We start from the raw sequence: 17508 nt of genomic DNA, 5'->3' as shown, positions 1-17508 counted from the left end.
GGTGGCTATAAAGGATGCCTCTTGATCTGAATCGAGAACAAAGGGTCACTCACTGAGACATTATCAAGCCCATCTGAAGAAGAGTCTGCTTGATAAATATGCGCATCAGGGAACAGACAATCCTAGCGTTGCTTTCCCCAGGGCTGCCTCCAGTGACCGGTCAGCATGTCCTGGATCTGAGTGAACCTGGTTGGACAGTCAGCAGCAAAGCCTTGAACCGAACCGTACCTGGTCGTCTTCCTTCCCAGGTACATTTGGATTTATTCGAGGCTGGCGTTATTGGTTTGTCTTTCCTGTATGACTGTATTGACGTGAATTGACATAAGTCTAGACGATCCGTAAGTCCCCGACAGGAGCCGGATGATTGCTATACTAAACTCATTGCCGTTGAAGCTACCATGGGCTCAATGATTTTGACCTTCGCTGGATTGCGGATGCCAACTGGACGTACACCAGCGACCCTATTACTGGGCTGTGAGTAGTTCTGGATACTCGTACATACAGAAAACTAGCCTAGCTAGACGGTTCCTGACCTTGTTCCTGTCCACAGACTGACTGATCACGAGTCTACCTGGCTTGTTTTTGATGGTCTCGACACTTTTACAACCATCACATTTTGTGATCAGATAATCGGCTCAACTTATAACCAGTTTCGGCAGTACCATTTTGACGTGTCCCAGGTTCTCAAAGAGTGTAAACAAGAAGGACCAGTCCTAAGTATCAATTTCGGGAGTGCCCCCAACATTGCAAATGCGATAGCAAATGGCCCGAGCGCAGAAGGTCCGTCTCCAACCCCTGGCCTCTGTGAAGAACTGCTAATAGATCCCTAGAGTGGCCCGCCGGTGTACAGATCACTAACGAATACCCCAACCGATGGTATATCCGCAAAGAGCAGTCGGACTTTGGGTGGGACTGGGGCCCTGCTTTTGCCCCGGCTGGACCTTGGAAACCAGCGTATATTGTGCAGAATAAAAATCCCGATCGCCTCTATGTCTTGAATACTGATTTGGACATCTACCGGAGAGGCCAGATCAATCACCTACCGCCAGATCAGAGCCAGTCTTGGGTTGTTAATGCGAGTATCGATGTTTTAGGATCTGTGCCCCAGTGGCCATCTATGTCGGTAGAGATCAAGGACGCATATTCCGGAGTTGTCCTTTCTTCCGGATTACTCGAGAATGTAACGGTGTCCGGAAACTCAGTGACAGGTGTGACAGTCGTCGATGGACGTACCCCAAAATTATGGTGGCCAAACGGCATGGGCGATCAAAGCCTGTACAATGTGACCATAGCAGTACACAACCATCGGAATCAAGTCGTGGCTGAAGTCATGAAGAGGACTGGCTTCCGAACCATTTTTCTCAACCAGAGGAACATCACTGAGGAGCAGCTCGCACAAGGGGTTGCCCCTGGGGCAAACTGGCACTTCGAGATTAACGGTCGTGAGTTCTACGCCAAAGGATCTAACATCATACCACCGGATGCCTTTTGGCCTCGAGTGACGCCAAGTCGGATGGAAAGGCTCTTCGATGCAGTCACGGCAGGAAACCAGAACATGCTCCGCGTCTGGGCTTCTGGGGCTTACCTCCATGACTTCATCTACGATCTGGCTGACGAAAAGGGCATCTTGCTCTGGAGTGAGTTTCAGTTCAGCGACGCCTTGTATCCTGTCGATGATGCATTCCTGGAGAATGTAGCTGCTGAAGTGGTTTATAATGTCCGGCGTGTAAACCACCACCCATCACTTGCTCTTTGGGCAGGGGGCAATGAAATTGAGAGCTTGATGCTCCCCATGGTCAGAAGAGCAGACCACAAGGGATATGCCAAGTACGTCGGGGAGTATGAGAAGCTGTATATCAGCCTTATATTGCCTCTCGTGTATGAGAACACACGGTCGATCACATACAGCCCCAGCAGTACGACAGAGGGCTATCTGCACGTTAATTTGTCAGCACCTGTCCCCATGACGGAGCGATATTCAAACACCACTCCAGGGTCATACTATGGCGACACGGACTACTATAACTATGACACGAGTGTCTCCTTCAACTACCATAAGTACCCCGTGGGTCGTTTTGCGAACGAGTTTGGCTTCCACAGCATGCCCAGCCTGCAGACCTGGCAGCAAGCTGTGGACCCCAAAGACCTTTATTTCAACAGCAGTGTGGTGGTGCTTCGGAACCATCACTACACCGCGGGCGGTTTGTTTACTGACAACTACCAAAACTCGTCTCGAGGTATGGGCGAGATGACTATGGGGGTAGAAAGCTACTATCCCATACCGAGCAAGTCCGATCCCGTCGCCAATTTCAGTGCCTGGTGCCACGCAACCCAGCTCTTCCAAGCAGACATGTACAAAGCTCAGATTCAATTCTACCGCCGAGGAAGCGGAATGCCAGAGCGCCAGCTGGGATCTCTTTACTGGCAGTTGGAGGATACCTGGCAGGCGCCAACTTGGGCAGGAATCGAGTATGATGGTCGATGGAAGATGCTGCACTATGTTGCAAGAGACATTTACGAGCCCATCATCGTGTCCCCGTTCTGGAACTACACGACCGGTGATCTGGAAGTCTATGTGACCTCGGATTTATGGGAGCCTGCGCAGGGCACCGTGAATCTTACCTGGGTCGATCTTTCTGGTAAATCTATTGCTGGCAATGCTGGCACGCCTGAGTCAATTCCATTCAGTGTCGGTGCTCTGAACGCGACCGACGTCTATTCTGCAAACGTGGCCGATCTATCTCCACCAGATCTGACTGACTCGATCCTCATCTTGTCTCTCGCTGGGGAGGGATATCTCCCAAATGCAAGAACCAGATCAGAATTTAGGCACGAGAACCAGTTCACCCCTGTCTTTCCCAAGGACCTGGCGCTGAGAGATCCCAAACTCGAGCTGGCCTACAACCCGGACACCAGGACGTTTACAGTCGAGGCTACAGCGGGGGTTTCGCTGTACACCTGGCTCGACTATCCAGCAGGCGTAGTGGGCTACTTCGAGCAGAATGGATTTGTCCTGCTCCCAGGAATGAAGAAGGAGATTGGGTTTGTGGTGCAGGAGGGAAGTGTTGATGAAGACTGGATGCGAAGTGTGACGGTGACGAGTCTCTGGGACCAGAAAGTGAGAGAGTAGCTTGTCGGTTGGAATGAACCGGACTGGGGTCTTCTTCAATCGTTAGTGATGGGAATGATACAGTTGATAAAACCTCATGTCCTTGAAAGTAGATATACATGGCTGTCCAGTTGGCGAGAGCGGAGTGAATCCGATCGGCAGAAAAAGTGATCCGGTTCGATTCCGAGCTGGCTTCGTCGGTTCGTCCACCCCAAACTTCCCCAGCTCACAAACCCATCTCAATTGCACCTCTACGGCTCCATCTTTCAGTCGGTGCAATCAATCATACACCAGCATCATGTCCGCCCGATCATTATGGCGAAGCCTGCACTACAGTGCGAAGCGGAGGGTGATGGTTCCCCGGACCCAATACCGGTGCTTTTCGTGCTCGCTGCGCGCCCAAGATAGCAGCAAGTCGAGCCACGACGAGCAGATGACCCATTTCGGGTTCAAGAATGTCCGCGAATCTGAAAAGGAGAACCTGGGTGAGTCCGTCACTGACGGGGAATTCGCCCTTTTGCACTTTTTGTTACGGAGGCTACGGGGTCAACACTTTCCACATACTAACAACCCTCGAGTTGGCGCGGTGTTTAGCTCCGTCGCATCCTCCTACGATACCATGAACGACTTCATGTCGCTCGGCATCCACCGTCTCTGGAAAGACCACTTTGTCCGCTCGTTGAACCCCGGGTCGGCGCTCCCCTCTCGCGACGGCGACAGCACGGGCAAGGGCTGGAACATCCTGGATATCGCCGGCGGGACCGGCGATATCGCCTTCCGCATGCTCGACCACGCCACCAACATCAATCACGACTACGAGACGCGGGTGACGATCAGCGACATCAACCCGGACATGCTGGCGGAGGGCAAGAAGCGCAGCATCGACACGCCCTACTACAACACCTCGCGGCTGTCGTTCCTGGAGGCCAACGCGCAACAGCTGTCCAGCATCCCGGACAACTCGGTGGACCTGTACACGGTGGTGTTTGGGATCCGCAACTTCACGGACAAGCAGGCGGCGCTGGGGGAGGCGTTCCGCGTGCTGAAGCCCGGCGGGGTCTTTGCGTGCATGGAGTTCAGCAAGGTGGAGAGTAGCCTCTTCAATGCGGTCTACAAGCAGTGGAGTTTCAGCGCCATCCCGCTCATCGGGCAGGTCGTGGCCGGCGACCGCGACAGCTACCAGTATCTGGTGGAGAGTATCGAGAAGTTCCCGAGCCAGGAGGAGTTCCGCGGGATGATCCAGAAGGCCGGGTTTATGATTCCTGGACGGGGATATGAGAATCTCACGGGCGGTATTGCTGCGATTCACAAGGGTATCAAGCCGTTGGCCCGGTGAGGTTCTGCTAGTTCTTTCTTAGGAGGGGGTTAATTCAGTGGGTTGGTGGGCGTTGTCCGTGTCTGTATCACTCGGTAGCCAGCTTTGAATTCGAAGAAAATGTATATTATTGTGATCTTATTCTTATCAGGGTCTTTTTTTTTTTTTTTTTTTTTTTTTTTTTTCTTTCACACGATCGTCAATAATAATTACTTGTCAGTCCGGACAATCTTGGTAAACAACCCAGTTCTCCCGTCAGATCTACTATCGATCGATCGGCAGCCCTTCGATAATACGAGTAAATGGCGATGGCGGAAGAAGCGATGGCGTCTTCTTCCCTCCGGAATCAATTCGTCCTCCCAACCTACGGGCTACGACCAGCTCTTGATATGTCTGTCCTAGCTTAGATCGTGCATCTCTCTCTCCCTCTCTCGGTCTTTTCCCCTTTGCCACCATTCCCGCTGATGATGATTATCTCCGAGATGACCAGATAACAGCATAACATTAACAGCCCCATTCAGCAGCCAAGGCTCCTTTCGTTTTCTTTTCCTTCCCTCCCCCCCGCCGCCCCCCCCCCCCATCCCTCCCTCGTCCCTCCCTCCCTGAGCATTTTCTCTCTTTTATCTTCTTCTTCTTCTTCTTCTTCTCTGCCTACCCATTGAGTTTCACAGTCTCATCCCTCCCCCCCCCCTCCGATAATGGTTCTGTGAACCCGCATGGGGCATCTCAAGCCGCAACTGCAGCCTCCGATCCCGTTATCGCCATGATGCACGCCACTTCCGTGCTCAATGGCTTCTCTCTCTTGCCCATGACCCCGCCAGATCCGACCGACGCACTTCCGTCCATGCACCACGATGCCGCTGCGGTAACAACAGCCATCCATGTCATCTCTACGGAGCGTGCCGCCCTCACGCACCTGGAGCAGATCTACCAGACGGACCGGTTAGCGCAGGAGAACCTCGCGCGGGCTGTGAGTCAGATCGTGCGCACCGTCCGGAATGGCGGCAAGCTGGTCGTCTGCGGCGTGGGCAAGAGTGGGAAGATCGGACAGAAGCTGGAGGCGACGATGAATAGCATGGGCATCTATAGCACGTTCTTGCACCCAACCGAAGCGCTGCATGGGGATTTGGGCCTGATTCGACCGGTACGGATATTCGCGGCAGCTACTATTTTCCCCCTTCCACCCCATTTTTTTTTTCTTTTTTTTTTTTTGACTTTCCCTTTTCTCGGGGCTAACAATGGTCGCTAGCATGATAACCTTTTGTTGATTTCGTTTTCCGGTCGCACGCCGGAGCTCATGCTCCTGCTCCCGCATATACCCTCGACCGTCCCCGTCATTGCCCTCACATCGCATATGCATCCGTCCACATGTCCGATTCTCTCCTTTCATTCACCCGATATGGGTATCCTTCTGCCTGCGCCCATCCACGAACATGAGGAGGCTTCGTTTGGGTTGAGCGCGCCGACCTCGTCGACCACTGTGGCGCTGGCTTTGGGGGATGCTCTGGCTTTGGCCTCCGCACGGCGATTCCACAATACTCCCGGCCGCGGCCCGGCAGAGGTCTTTAGAAGCTTCCATCCCGGCGGCGCGATTGGTGCCGCGTCTGCAGCGTCTGCCGCGGCCGTCTTGACGCCCTCCAGCATGTCCACGGTGTCAATCCCGTCGGATTACCTCCAGAGTGGATCCACCGCCTCGTCGGAAATCATTTCGTTCCCGTCGGCGTCGTCGTCGTCGTCGTCGTCGGACATCCCTTCCTCGCACCCTCTCATCGTCGAGCGCATGGTGGCTCTCGATCAGATCCCCGTGGTCTCGGTGTCCACTGCAGACGAGGTCCGGCTCCTGGACATCCTGCTCACGGCGATCCAGCACCCCAACGCCAAGTCCTGGGTCGCCCTGTCGCCCTCGGAGCTCATCCCGCCCAAACACATCCGTTCCCTTTCGCAGAGCAGCAACGTCGACATGAATATCTCCGCCCTCCCCGCCCTGGGCCTCCCCTTCGCCGTCCCCCGGGAGCACTGGCTGTGCGTCTCCAGCACCAGCACCCTTGACGAGGTCCGGCGCCTGGTCTCGCAGGTCGGTGCATGCTCGCGTGTGAAGGTGGTTGCCGTCATGGAGGACTCGGATCCCGAGACCTGTGTGGGCGTTGTCGAGGCGGAAGAGGTGTGGGGGGACCGAGAACTGTGATGCATACCCGTTGTATATACAAAGCACACGCCTAACATATTTTCCGACGATGTTTCATGACCTGAATACCCGCTTGTATATTTGATTCGATTCGATTCTCTTCTCTTCTCTTCTATCTTGATCGACTTGATTCCTGTTCCGTGTTTATATTATATTATACTCTCTCTCTCTCTCTCTCTCTCTCTCTCTCTCGCGTTCTCTCTCCTGGGGGCGGAATAAATGTACATAGATCGCGGCACACGTGGATTGCCTGTATTCAGGTACTTTGTACCTGCACGTCATGGCCCTCCTGCATGCGCCACGGATTTCATGCATGGTGGGTGGTTCTAGCCTGATTCGATCCACATACCTTGATCGTACCTGGTCGAGGTAGCCTGTTGGTCTACTCAATAGTGGATGACTGAATACAACGGATCGAAGTAAGCGTTGTGAAAAGTAAATCTTTCATGCTCTAATACTCTCTTCTATTGTTCATTAAAACGGGGTATAAGACAAAACGAAAGCAGGCAATCAATCAAACGGCAAAGGAGAACAACGCCTAATAGATGTCGTATTCTTTTCTTCGAGAAAAAAAAAAGAAAAATAAAAAAAAGAAAAAGAAAAAATGGCACGGAACCGCCCGGCCGGACTGGATCTTTGCGCAAGAGCCGATTTTCGACGCAGAAAGACCGTCGTCGGGTCGCGGCCGGTGCAGCCGCTGTGATGAGCGTTCAGGCGCGGATATTTGCGGATTTGGCGGTTCGCTCGAGTGCAGGTGCACGAGTGTCTGCGAAACTGGACATGGTCGCCCGCTGGGTGTTGACGGCGAAACGAACAGGGGGCGGTCATCGAAGTGTATGTTGGGGGGAGGGAGCAGCGAAGGGAAAGGCCCAGGTCGAGTCAAGGCGCAAGGGCGCGCCGCTCGGTCGCGGTTGACTGTGCGCGCTGCGACGAGATCATAATGCAGTATTCATGACACATAATTTTACAAAAGATGATGGGGTTGGAGGACGACGGGAGGGGATCAGCCTGATTTTCCCGGCTGCGAGCGTTCTTTGCCCTTGTCGGCCGGCGAGGGTGCGGCCGTCGTTGTGCTGTCGTCCTCGTAGAGGTGGTGCTGCTCGATGTAGTGGATGACCGGGACGGGAATCAGGTAGCGCACGCTCATCTCGCGCCGCAAGAAAAGACGGATCTTGGTGCTGCTAACGTCGTTTTGGATAAGCTGCTGGATGACGTAGATGTTGTCCTTCCAAGGCTGCAGGGTGGCCAGCGCTTCGTCAATGTCAGTGCCGCTGCGTTCCACGATGAATGACTACAAGAGAAAACATTAGTCTAATTCAAGCCTTGGGTAAAAGACGTCGTTCGGCTGGCACATACCCCGTATTTGCCCAGAATGTGATCCAGATCCTTCTCACTCCACACCCCCGGAGTCGACATGGTATGGATCAGGTCGGCGCCTGCAAGCAAGGCAACCCGGACGGGCTTCCGGGTGCCATCTCCCGCATCGATACCCTCTCGCACGACATTGATCTCGTGGTCAAAGTGATCCAGCACGACGGCGGTCGGTTGATACGCCTTCTGCATCGGCTCCCACGTGTCGACCATCAGCCAATTGGATGTCTGATCAACCGCGAGCTGGCACATCGCAACCCTAGCGGAGTTCACCGAGACCAACGATCAGTATGTCGAACTGAACGCCAGCCGAAATCAAAGCACAGCAGAATGGATGGATTCTTACCGATGTTCCGCGCTAGCCAACCCAGCCTTCCGATAAGCATCCGAGACGGGGGAGAGATACCCGCCGATGAGTTCAAAGTCAGTGCTGAATTTAACGTAATCGGCCGCCATCTCGAACATGCGCAGATGGAGGTAGGTGATGGGCGAGAAGGAACCACAAGCCACGAGCAGCAGAGGAGTCTTCTCAGGATCGTCCATCTTGCGCTTCAGACGGTGCTCCGGAAAAGTGTAGTTCTCCATGGGCGCGGGGGGAAGAGGAGGAGGGACCTGATGAACATCGTCGCTTTGCCCTCCAACCATGTCGGTCATGGTTGCGGATGTAAGATGTAAGATGTAAGATGTGAGATGTGAGATGTGAGATGTGAGATGTGATTTGGCTGGCCCTGTGAATGGGAAGAGAGCGGATGTTGCGGAGGAATAATAGATGATTACGATCTCCAGTAGGAAGAAAAGATGATGGGGAGGGAAGTCCGAAGAATGGGGGAAGGGGGGGGAAGTCTCTTCTTTTTTTTTTTGAGTTGAGTTGGCGACTAGAGAATCGATACTGGATGGAATGCGGGCGGAGTTGAGTCGAGCGGCGTGGGGGAGGAAGAGGCGGGGAAGAAAGAGATTTATTGAGCGGACAACAAGCGATCGGAGCGATTTGATGCTGACAGTTGCCTAAGAAGACTTGTATGATTATATGAACACTCTGGAGTCACAGTATGAGATTCCTACTACTGTGAACAAGAAGAGGACCCTCTGCAAGTCTTGTGAGAGTGAGTGAGAGAGAGAAAGAATGGCAGAAAACACAAGAGTGACAGACAAAGACAAAGATGGCGATCGGTGTGAATCGGAGAATCACCTCATCGATCTTAGAGGATTTTACGGAGGACAATCGGAGGGTCTGAATTGAAGCATTGCAAAGAATATCCTATCCATCCACACTCTTTTAACTGTGTTTCTATCAATCTGGGGTTTAATCTTGATTGAAGAAGCACAGCGTTTTCGGAGTGAAGCCCCTCCCTATATCCATACACTTATATACATACATACATCCATCCAGAGCCACAGCGACAACGCACTGATTCTGCACTCGACGTCACCATCCCAGATCTTCTCTCAGTTCAACACGCCTCTTCGAACTCTTCTCACTTCAATCATTCTTTGGCTAATCATCTTGTAGCCCTCTCTTCTCCTGTCTTGTCGAAAAGGATCAAGGGTTGGAATTCGCCACCAAGGAGAACTCCTATTGTTGTACAGTGTCTGTAACAAATCGACCTCAGCGTCATTGCTTGAATAACCTCGAAGATCCCCGTAGACGGACTATTCTGGTAATTGATCCGGATCTCGTCAAAGCAATAATATTAATCAGAGTTCCCGGCGCCCTCAAGCCTGAGTTAAGTCCTAAGTCCTGAGTCATGACTCCTGCCGAGGTACTTACTCCAAATAGTCGTCGGTGGGCCAGAGTCATTCACTCTCACAACGGAGTATACTCCGTAGCATGCGAGCGGCGGCGGAACGTCGCTAATCAATAGTTAGTGATTATACCTGATCGACATATCTCTATCTAGGAACTGCAGAGTAGTAGATAGAAAGTACTTTGAATGTTGCCATGTTCTTGATGATGAGAAGAGAAGGGGGGATATCTGGACCTTCACCAAAAACTCGCGATGTCAGATACCCGGGTGACCGGTTTCCATGCATTCATTCTGACTGATTATTATTGATGGTTGGAAGTTGTGCCTTGGAGGGTATATACGTAGATATCATATCTTCGCTCTGCATGGCACACATTGTAGTAGCAAAAGAGAGCAGCAAAGAGCTTCATTGCGAATCCCCAATGCCCAATCCAATATAGAAGCGAGACTACCGTTGTCAAAGAAAGCCATGAGACACCAGACTCAGCAAGGAGACATACACAGTATAGTCGATCAAAACCCAAGACAACACGTTGTCTGCGTCTGCGTTGTTCCTGTGGTTGCGCTTCTGCTGTCTGGCGCTCTCCGGACTGTTGTGCTTTGCGTCCTCAGGCCAGCGTCACCACCGTAAACCACGTCAACCGTCCATCTCCAATCTCATCTTCTTCCTCTCTTCCCCCCCTCCATCAATCTTCCCCCCCATCGACTACTGTTTTCATCATCCCTCTACTGCCTTTGAATTCCCCCCTTCTTTGCTCATATTGGGATACTGAAAACTTAATCCATCGTCGCTCTCCGTCCGCATTCCCTGAAACGGTCCTTCTTGTCGGTCCCGCCGGTCATCCTCCAAGACCCCCGACCCCCGACTCATACGTACGGCAGCAGTTTCGCCCTTCCTACAACCTTCGGGGCCAGAAATTCTTTAGCGGTCGAATGGCGGGCTGAACAGTCATCGACTGAAGAGCGAGCCCTCCCCCATTCAGCTCTCCTTGTCATTCAACTTATGGCCAGACGAAGGCCCCATTCACACCGCCAGGACCCTCTTGAGGACTCTTCTGCTGGAGCTCCCACCACTGCCACCTCTTCTTCCTTGAGGTATATATTTTAACCCTTTCTGTTCCTGCTCTACTCCGCTTCTCTTGGCATACACCTGTCATTTATCACCGTTGGCGTCGTTGCGGTCAGGCTTCGTCAACTACATCAGTATCTGGCGGCAACGCCTGCATCGCCTTCCCCCTCCCCCTATGGACGAGCTCTATCTCCCATCTTGTTGATTCCCTTCTGCCTTCCACTTCTCCTTGTCGAATTCTCCTTGACCATTCCTTGTCACCTACACAGTTGAAAAGCTTCAGGTTCTCATGTCCTCCAGAATCACTCGCTCAGCTGCGAGACTTGCTGCAGACCCCCACTCGTCCTCTGGCTCCGGCCCCTCTCCCTCGAATCCCGCCGCTGGTTCGGCTCCAACTCGAAAGCGCAAGTCCCAAGCCCGCCGCGATCGGTCTCTAGACGCCCCCGAAGAAATTAATCCCTCATCGCCCCCCCGGAAAACAAAAAAACAGCGACTCACCCCTTCGTCGCAACCTGCGGCTGCACCTGCTCCGACTCGCCGTGGTACTCGAAATCGTCCCTCAATGTCACAACCAGGGTAAGTCTTAGAGTGCTCTCGAGATGGTCATTACTGGGATTGCAGCCAACTAATAGGATATTGGTGCTAGTTCATCGTCAAACGCCCCCGAGGAGCCCTCAACTACGCAGACTTCACCTCCACCGTCAAGGCGAAAGTCCAGCAGGCATGGAGGAAAGATCTCACAAGGTACGACTTCCCGCGGACAGAGAAATCGCGCCCCCATCTGCTTAGGGAAATGGGAATTCTCACACATACTTGTAGCAGATCACCTCCCAGCCACTCAATCCCCTCCACCTCGCCGACAGAAGAAGCGTGCGTCGAAGATGAACCCCGATGTGATCATGAAGGAGGCAGAGGAAGAGATGGAGAGCCATGATCCTACCGCAGACAGGGAGACATCTCCATCAGACGATAGCAACGATGGCACAACGCCCTCTGGGATGGATGACGATGACGCAGATCTGTTCCATAATAGCTTATTTGGCTCCCGAAGTCCGCTGGGGCTCCAGAGCACCCTTCGCGCACTCAGTGGTATGATGTCGGGCATGTCCTCGCGCCTGCGAGAGATCTTAAGCCACCTGAGAATGAAAGACGACCCCTCTATCCAGTTGATCGCGTTGCAGGAGCTATCGGACCTCCTACTTGTATCCAATGAGGATAATCTTTCCGGCCAATTTTCACCGGATCCGTACGTGAAGGAATTGGTCTCTTTGATGCAACCCAACGAATTTGGTGAAGAAAATCCGGAAATAATGCTGCTCGCCTGTCGCTGTCTGGCGAACCTGATGGAAGCTTTGCGGGGGTCGGTTGCCAACGTCGTTTACGGCGGAGCAGTTCCCATTTTATGCCAAAAACTATTGGATATCCAGTTCATCGATCTGGCCGAGCAAGCTTTGAGTGTGAGAAATTCCCGCCCCCTTTTGTCCTTATGCCTGTTGCATTGGGGATTCGAGTGTATGCTGACGCTGTGTAGACTCTGGCGAAGGTCTCTGTTGACTTTCCCGCTTCTATTGTCCGCGAGGGCGGTTTAACAGCCTGTCTGACCTACCTGGACTTTTTCCCGACAAGCACCCAACGTACCGCAGTGACAACTGCTGCCAACTGCTGCCGTAACCTTCCCCACGATGCATTTCCCGTTGTCCGTGATGTCATGCCCACCCTGCTCAATGTCCTTGCCAGTAATGACCCTAAGGTGGTCGAGCAAGGATGCCTCTGTGTGTCGCGGATTGTGGAGAGCTTCAAGTACAAACCAGAAAAGTTGGAGGAGCTGATCGAGCCCGCAATGTTGAAGGCTGTGCTCCGTCTGCTCTTACCCGGCACAACGAATCTCATCGGACCCCATATTCATACCCAATTTCTCCGTGTACTTGCCATTGTTTCCAAAGCAAGCCCTCGTCTGTCCGTTGAATTACTTCGGATGCACGTGGTCGATACCCTTTATCAGATCTTGACGGGGGTGTCGCCACCTGAAAATCTTGAAACCACCGGCGTCAAGATGGACAGTGTATTGGTCATGCAGGCCCTCATTCATCGCCCCAGGGAACAGGTCTTTGAGACTCTGAATGTCATTTGTGAACTGCTTCCTGAAGTACCAGACCGTCATGGCTCATCGGTAGATCGCATGCTAGCTTCGTCCGCTGCTGATAACTCTGCCCTCGAGTCCAAGTCCACGCAGGGACAGCAGTCCGCCGAAAAGAGACGCTCTTTGTTGATGGAGTGCACGGTCGAGCTCAAGCGATTCGCCATGATATTGTTGCCCACACTTACAGATGCTTACTCCAGCACAGTCAACCTCGGGGTTCGGCAAAAGGTGCTCCTTGCCCAGCTCAAAATGCTGCATAACCTTGATGCCGCTTTAATAGAGGAGGCATTGCGTTCCGTTCCATATGCATCATTTTTAGCGGCCATCCTTTCGCAGAAAGACCATCCATCCCTGGTCTCTTTAGCTTTGCGGTGCGCCGAACTTCTCTTCAAGCGTCTTGAGCATGTTTATCAGTATCAATTTCATCGTGAAGGTGTCGTCTCCGAGATTGTCAGATTGGCCGAAACGCCCCTCGCGACCGACAAGCAGTTGAAGTCCTCGCATGATTCACCAGACCTCGTTCCCATGGATATTTCGAGTGATTCACCCCGAAAGCCAAAATCAATCACCTCGGAAGATGAGGCGCACGATTTTGATCGCCAAGCCGATGAGGACGATGATGATGAGCAGGATGATGAAAACGAAGACATCTCTGACTCCGAAAGCTCCTCCTCATTCTCCAGTCCGTATAACACGACACGGATGGAAGACGCTTCCAAGGACCTTGCTATACGTGATGCGCGCGCATTCGTCGAGCTGTATGAAGCGAGCGAAGCAAAGGCCATGCGAGATAAAGCGCTGCAGATCTTGACAGAGTTGCAGCATCTTGCCGCAGATATAGAGGCTTGTTATCTTGGCGACGGAGATGGAGATGGTCTTCCACTTTTCACGAAATTGGCTTACTACTTTGACGGCGATGCGCTTGAAAGCATCACCAGCTCTGAGTTGCTCAATTCTGGGGTCATCAATGTGCTTTTGGATGTATTCGGTGACCTTAAATGTAAGTTTTTTTTGCTCCCTTTCCGGTTGCACGATCTTGGGGAGTATGGAAACTAAACTTTTATCCTCGTCGAATAGCACCCTCCATGCGTGAGGCTCGCGCTGCGTTCCTGCAAGCCTTTATGGGTTCTACAATCTCAGCAAAGGCTCAAAGTCAGAGTACTGCCACAACACCGTTTAGTGTACTCATCCAGAAGTTGCAGGATCTGCTTAGTCGGACTGAGCATTTTGAAGTGATCACTGTCAGTCACAACTCACTGGAGAACACACGTAGCAACGCGACCCACATGCTGGGCAAGCAACTCAGACTCAAACTGGTAGCCGATGAGGATTCGGATATTCCTCGTCCCTACAGAAACATTATGGTCTCCATTCATGCCATTGCGACTTTCAAGTCCTTGGACGACTTTCTACATCCTCGAATCAGTCTCTCGGATCGGCCCAAGCCGTCTCGCAGCCGAGATACGATCCTCTCCCAGATCGCTAGCGCCGCACGCCTGCGGGATCAACTCACTGGTGGCGGCGAATTCCACGGCAGTGACCTTCTGAACCCATCTAGAGCGTCAGGAAGCACTCATCAGGAGTCTGGGCATGAAGGGTCAAGAGCCCCGGACAAAAGCTCGTCGGCTGAACGCCCCGATCCTGCTTCGCGGGCCAAACCATCCGGTGGGCAGCTGCCTGCTCCCGAAGGCCACAACGAAGAGCACGACGACGAACCTTTGGAGTGTGCTGATGAAAGGCATTTGAGCGAGGATGACGAGGATGAGGACGATGATGATGATGAAGAGGCCGGTGAAGAGTTGAATGCCATCGTCGATGATCTAGAAGACGATCTGTCCGAAGATCATCATCACGACCCAACAGCCGTCAACATGGAGGTGGCTTCTACAGGCAAGATAACGGCAAGAAAGGAGGATGGGACTCGTGTGGCAACGCCGTCCCAGTCGACGCCCGCATCTAAATCGTCTGCCTCCATTCCAACTATGGCCGCTAATCCTACAGGGAGCAGCAACTCGTTGGCCACAGCTGGTCGTCCGTTTGCTTCATACGCGGCCGCCATGACAGCCATCCCTCAAGACTGGCATATCGAATTTAGCGTAGACGATAAGCCAGTTTCCAGTGACACCACGATATATCGTGCCGTTCACCACAATCGAGAGCATGTGGATGCGAGTGCAAGGAATGTGTGGTCTGCTGTACACACAGTGAAGTTTAAGCGGGTCGGAGGCCCACCACCTCCAGAGCCTTCTACTCTCACTGCCAACAGTGTAGAAGCCTCATCGGGTGATGGTACTGAAATGCCATCCTCCCTGAGCAAGGACCCCACCACTGCCCCGATCCTGCGACTGCTTCGTTCTCTGCACGAGATGAATGCCACTTTAGACGATATACTCGCAGAGACTAAAGAACTCGTCGCCCTCAAGCCTGAGCCGCTGGCACAGTTCATCAATACCAAGCTCACCGCGAAGCTCAACCGACAGTTAGAAGAACCACTTATTGTGGCAAGTAGCTGTCTGCCCAGCTGGAGTGAAGATCTGGCCCGGCTCTTCCCCTTCCTATTTCCCTTCGAGACTCGCCACCTGTTCCTTCAGTCGACAGCATTTGGCTACTCCCGAGCGATGATGAGATGGCAGAATTCTCAGAATGCAGAAGATACTCGTCACGATCACCGACGCGACGATCGGCCATTCTTGGGACGTCTCCAACGGCAGAAGGTTCGGATCTCAAGGAGTCGTATTCTCGAATCTGCGATGAAGGTGATGGAACTCTATGGCTCCTCTCCCAGCGTGCTCGAAGTGGAATACTTCGAGGAAGTTGGCACAGGATTGGGTCCCACTCTTGAGTTCTACTCGACAGTCTCGAAGGAGTTTTCAAAGAAGAAACTTAAGATCTGGAGAGAGAATGATTGCAACAATGACGAAGAATTTGCATTCGGCAGGCGTGGCCTATTCCCTGCTCCCATGAGCGAAGAGCAAGCTGCCTCCGAGTCTGGAAAGAGGCAACTGAGTCTGTTTAAAACCCTTGGCAAATTCGTTGCTCGGTCGATGCTCGATTCTAGGATCATCGATATATCCTTCAACCCAGCATTCTTCCGGATCGCCGATAGCGGCTCATCAGTGGCGCCATCTCTTGGAACTGTCAAAGCTGTTGATCGGGACCTCGCGAACTCCCTTTTGCTCCTCAAGCGATTTGCCAGTGTCAAGAAGACAATTGAGGGTGACAAGTCACTCTCAAAGGCACAGAAATCGCAGGCCCTCCAAAATGTCGAAGTCGACGGCGTTAAGGTGGAGGATTTGAGCCTTGACTTCACTCTGCCCGGTTACCCTTCGATTGAACTGATCGACAACGGCTCGAACATCCCAGTGACGACTGACAATGTTGATCAGTATGTCGATCGAGTCGTTGACATGACCCTGGGTCGCGGTGTACAACACCAAGTGGATGCGTTCCGCGCTGGGTTTTCGCAAGTCTTCCCATACTCTGCGCTCCGGACATTCACACCGAGCGAGCTCGTTATGTTGTTTGGAAGAGCGGAAGAAGATTGGACAATCGAGAGTAAGTCGAACTTCCGTTTCAAGGAGAGGCAAGCTGTATCTGACATTCTGTTTCTAGCTCTCATGGACTCGATAAAGGCCGATCATGGGTTCAACATGGATAGCAAGAGCGTGCGGAATCTGCTGCAGACGATGAGTGAATTGGATACGCAGCAACGGCGCGACTTCCTCCAATTTGTTACCGGTAGCCCGAAACTTCCCATTGGAGGTAAGAATTTCGCCAGTATCTCATCATCTCCCAGGGACTCATGACTAACTGTGAATCTCTGTCCAGGTTTCAAGAGCCTTACCCCTATCTTCACCGTTGTTTGTCGACCCAGTGAACCTCCTTACACGCCTGACGACTATCTACCTAGCGTCATGACGTGTGTCAATTATCTGAAGCTCCCTGATTACAGCTGTCTGGACGTTCTCCGGGAGAGATTGTCTGTTGCCATCAAGGAAGGTCAAGGAGCTTTCCACTTGTCATGATCTTCTTGGACCTCGCAGAGACGGTACCTTTGTGTCGATCTATCAATGCAAACCCACCTGTAACCTTCGCCATTACCAAAACATCTGCAAGAATAAAAAAAAGAAAAAGAAAAAGAAAAACGCAAAACAAAAGACATGAAACAAAACAATTTGGTCTTGTATCTACTGGGCAGCATCATACCCCTTCTCATGACGACAGGCGGGAGTTAATCCTTCTCTAGTCCGCTTGTTCTGGTTCACTAGTTTGTTGCATTCTTCACCATGAATCTTCGCTCGTCGACATTCCGGCTTGGTGCGGGAGTTCTAGGAGATTTTCTTATTCTCTTTTCTTTTCTTTCGGAGATATCATTTTAGATAGGAATGGAACCATGTGCTGTTCATGATGTTGATTGCGATGATTAAATTGTACGGTGCTAATTTCCAAGTCTATCTCTATGCTTTCTATCTGTCTATTGGTATGAATGTGCGGGTCTATATGGAAGATGGGATAAAAACAAGGGGTATTTTCAGGGACATGTGCAAGCAGCAACCTTTTCTTGAGCTGGCTTC

General features: G+C 52.2%; 5 protein-coding genes across 5 annotated transcripts, besides 10 other annotated features; 4 read left to right on the top strand and 1 right to left on the bottom strand.

Moving 5' to 3' along the window:
- Positions 1–98: 98 nt before the first annotated feature.
- ACLA_083570 (beta-mannosidase mndA) lies at positions 99–3130 on the top strand (the record flags this gene model as incomplete). Its single annotated transcript, XM_001268087.1, has 4 exons — positions 99–282; positions 394–478; positions 551–780; positions 831–3130. The coding sequence occupies 4 exons, from the start codon at positions 99–101 to the stop codon at positions 3128–3130; spliced, it is 2799 nt and encodes a 932-aa protein (XP_001268088.1).
- Positions 3131–3407: 277 nt separating this feature from the next.
- ACLA_083560 (class I SAM-dependent methyltransferase) lies at positions 3408–4445 on the top strand (the record flags this gene model as incomplete). The annotated part of the gene is made up of 2 exons (XM_001268086.1): positions 3408–3594; positions 3688–4445. 2 exons carry the CDS (start codon positions 3408–3410, stop codon positions 4443–4445), a joined length of 945 nt encoding a protein of 314 aa, XP_001268087.1.
- Positions 4446–4579: 134 nt separating this feature from the next.
- Positions 4580–4613: a microsatellite.
- Positions 4581–4609: a microsatellite.
- A 434-nt stretch (positions 4614–5047) lies between the features above and the next one.
- Positions 5048–5071: a microsatellite.
- A 116-nt stretch (positions 5072–5187) lies between these two features.
- Positions 5188–6609, top strand: ACLA_083550 (sugar isomerase, KpsF/GutQ; the record flags this gene model as incomplete). The annotated part of the gene is made up of 2 exons (XM_001268085.1): positions 5188–5568; positions 5674–6609. 2 exons carry the CDS (start codon positions 5188–5190, stop codon positions 6607–6609), a joined length of 1317 nt encoding a protein of 438 aa, XP_001268086.1.
- Positions 5613–5636: a microsatellite.
- Positions 6140–6168: a microsatellite.
- Positions 6610–6768: 159 nt separating the features above from the next.
- Positions 6769–6813: a microsatellite.
- Positions 6770–6801: a microsatellite.
- A 363-nt stretch (positions 6814–7176) lies between the features above and the next one.
- Positions 7177–7214: a microsatellite.
- Positions 7215–7612: 398 nt separating this feature from the next.
- Positions 7613–8634, bottom strand: ACLA_083540 (nicotinamide/nicotinic acid mononucleotide adenylyltransferase; the record flags this gene model as incomplete). Its single annotated transcript, XM_001268084.1, has 3 exons — positions 7613–7900; positions 7966–8239; positions 8327–8634. The coding sequence occupies 3 exons, from the start codon at positions 8632–8634 to the stop codon at positions 7613–7615; spliced, it is 870 nt and encodes a 289-aa protein (XP_001268085.1).
- Positions 8635–8642: 8 nt separating this feature from the next.
- Positions 8643–8697: a microsatellite.
- A 2386-nt stretch (positions 8698–11083) lies between these two features.
- On the top strand, positions 11084–16959 carry ACLA_083530 (HECT-type E3 ubiquitin transferase UFD4; the record flags this gene model as incomplete). The annotated part of the gene is made up of 7 exons (XM_001268083.1): positions 11084–11370; positions 11441–11538; positions 11617–12251; positions 12326–13934; positions 14012–16489; positions 16547–16696; positions 16763–16959. 7 exons carry the CDS (start codon positions 11084–11086, stop codon positions 16957–16959), a joined length of 5454 nt encoding a protein of 1817 aa, XP_001268084.1.
- Positions 14686–14717: a microsatellite.
- Positions 16960–17508: the final 549 nt, after the last annotated feature.

The sequence above is a fragment of the Aspergillus clavatus genome, genomic scaffold (assembly GCF_000002715.2).
Source record: "Aspergillus clavatus NRRL 1 1099423829806 genomic scaffold, whole genome shotgun sequence".
Taxonomy (NCBI): Eukaryota; Fungi; Ascomycota; class Eurotiomycetes; order Eurotiales; family Aspergillaceae; genus Aspergillus; species Aspergillus clavatus.
This window is presented reverse-complemented; position numbering and strand designations above follow the sequence as displayed.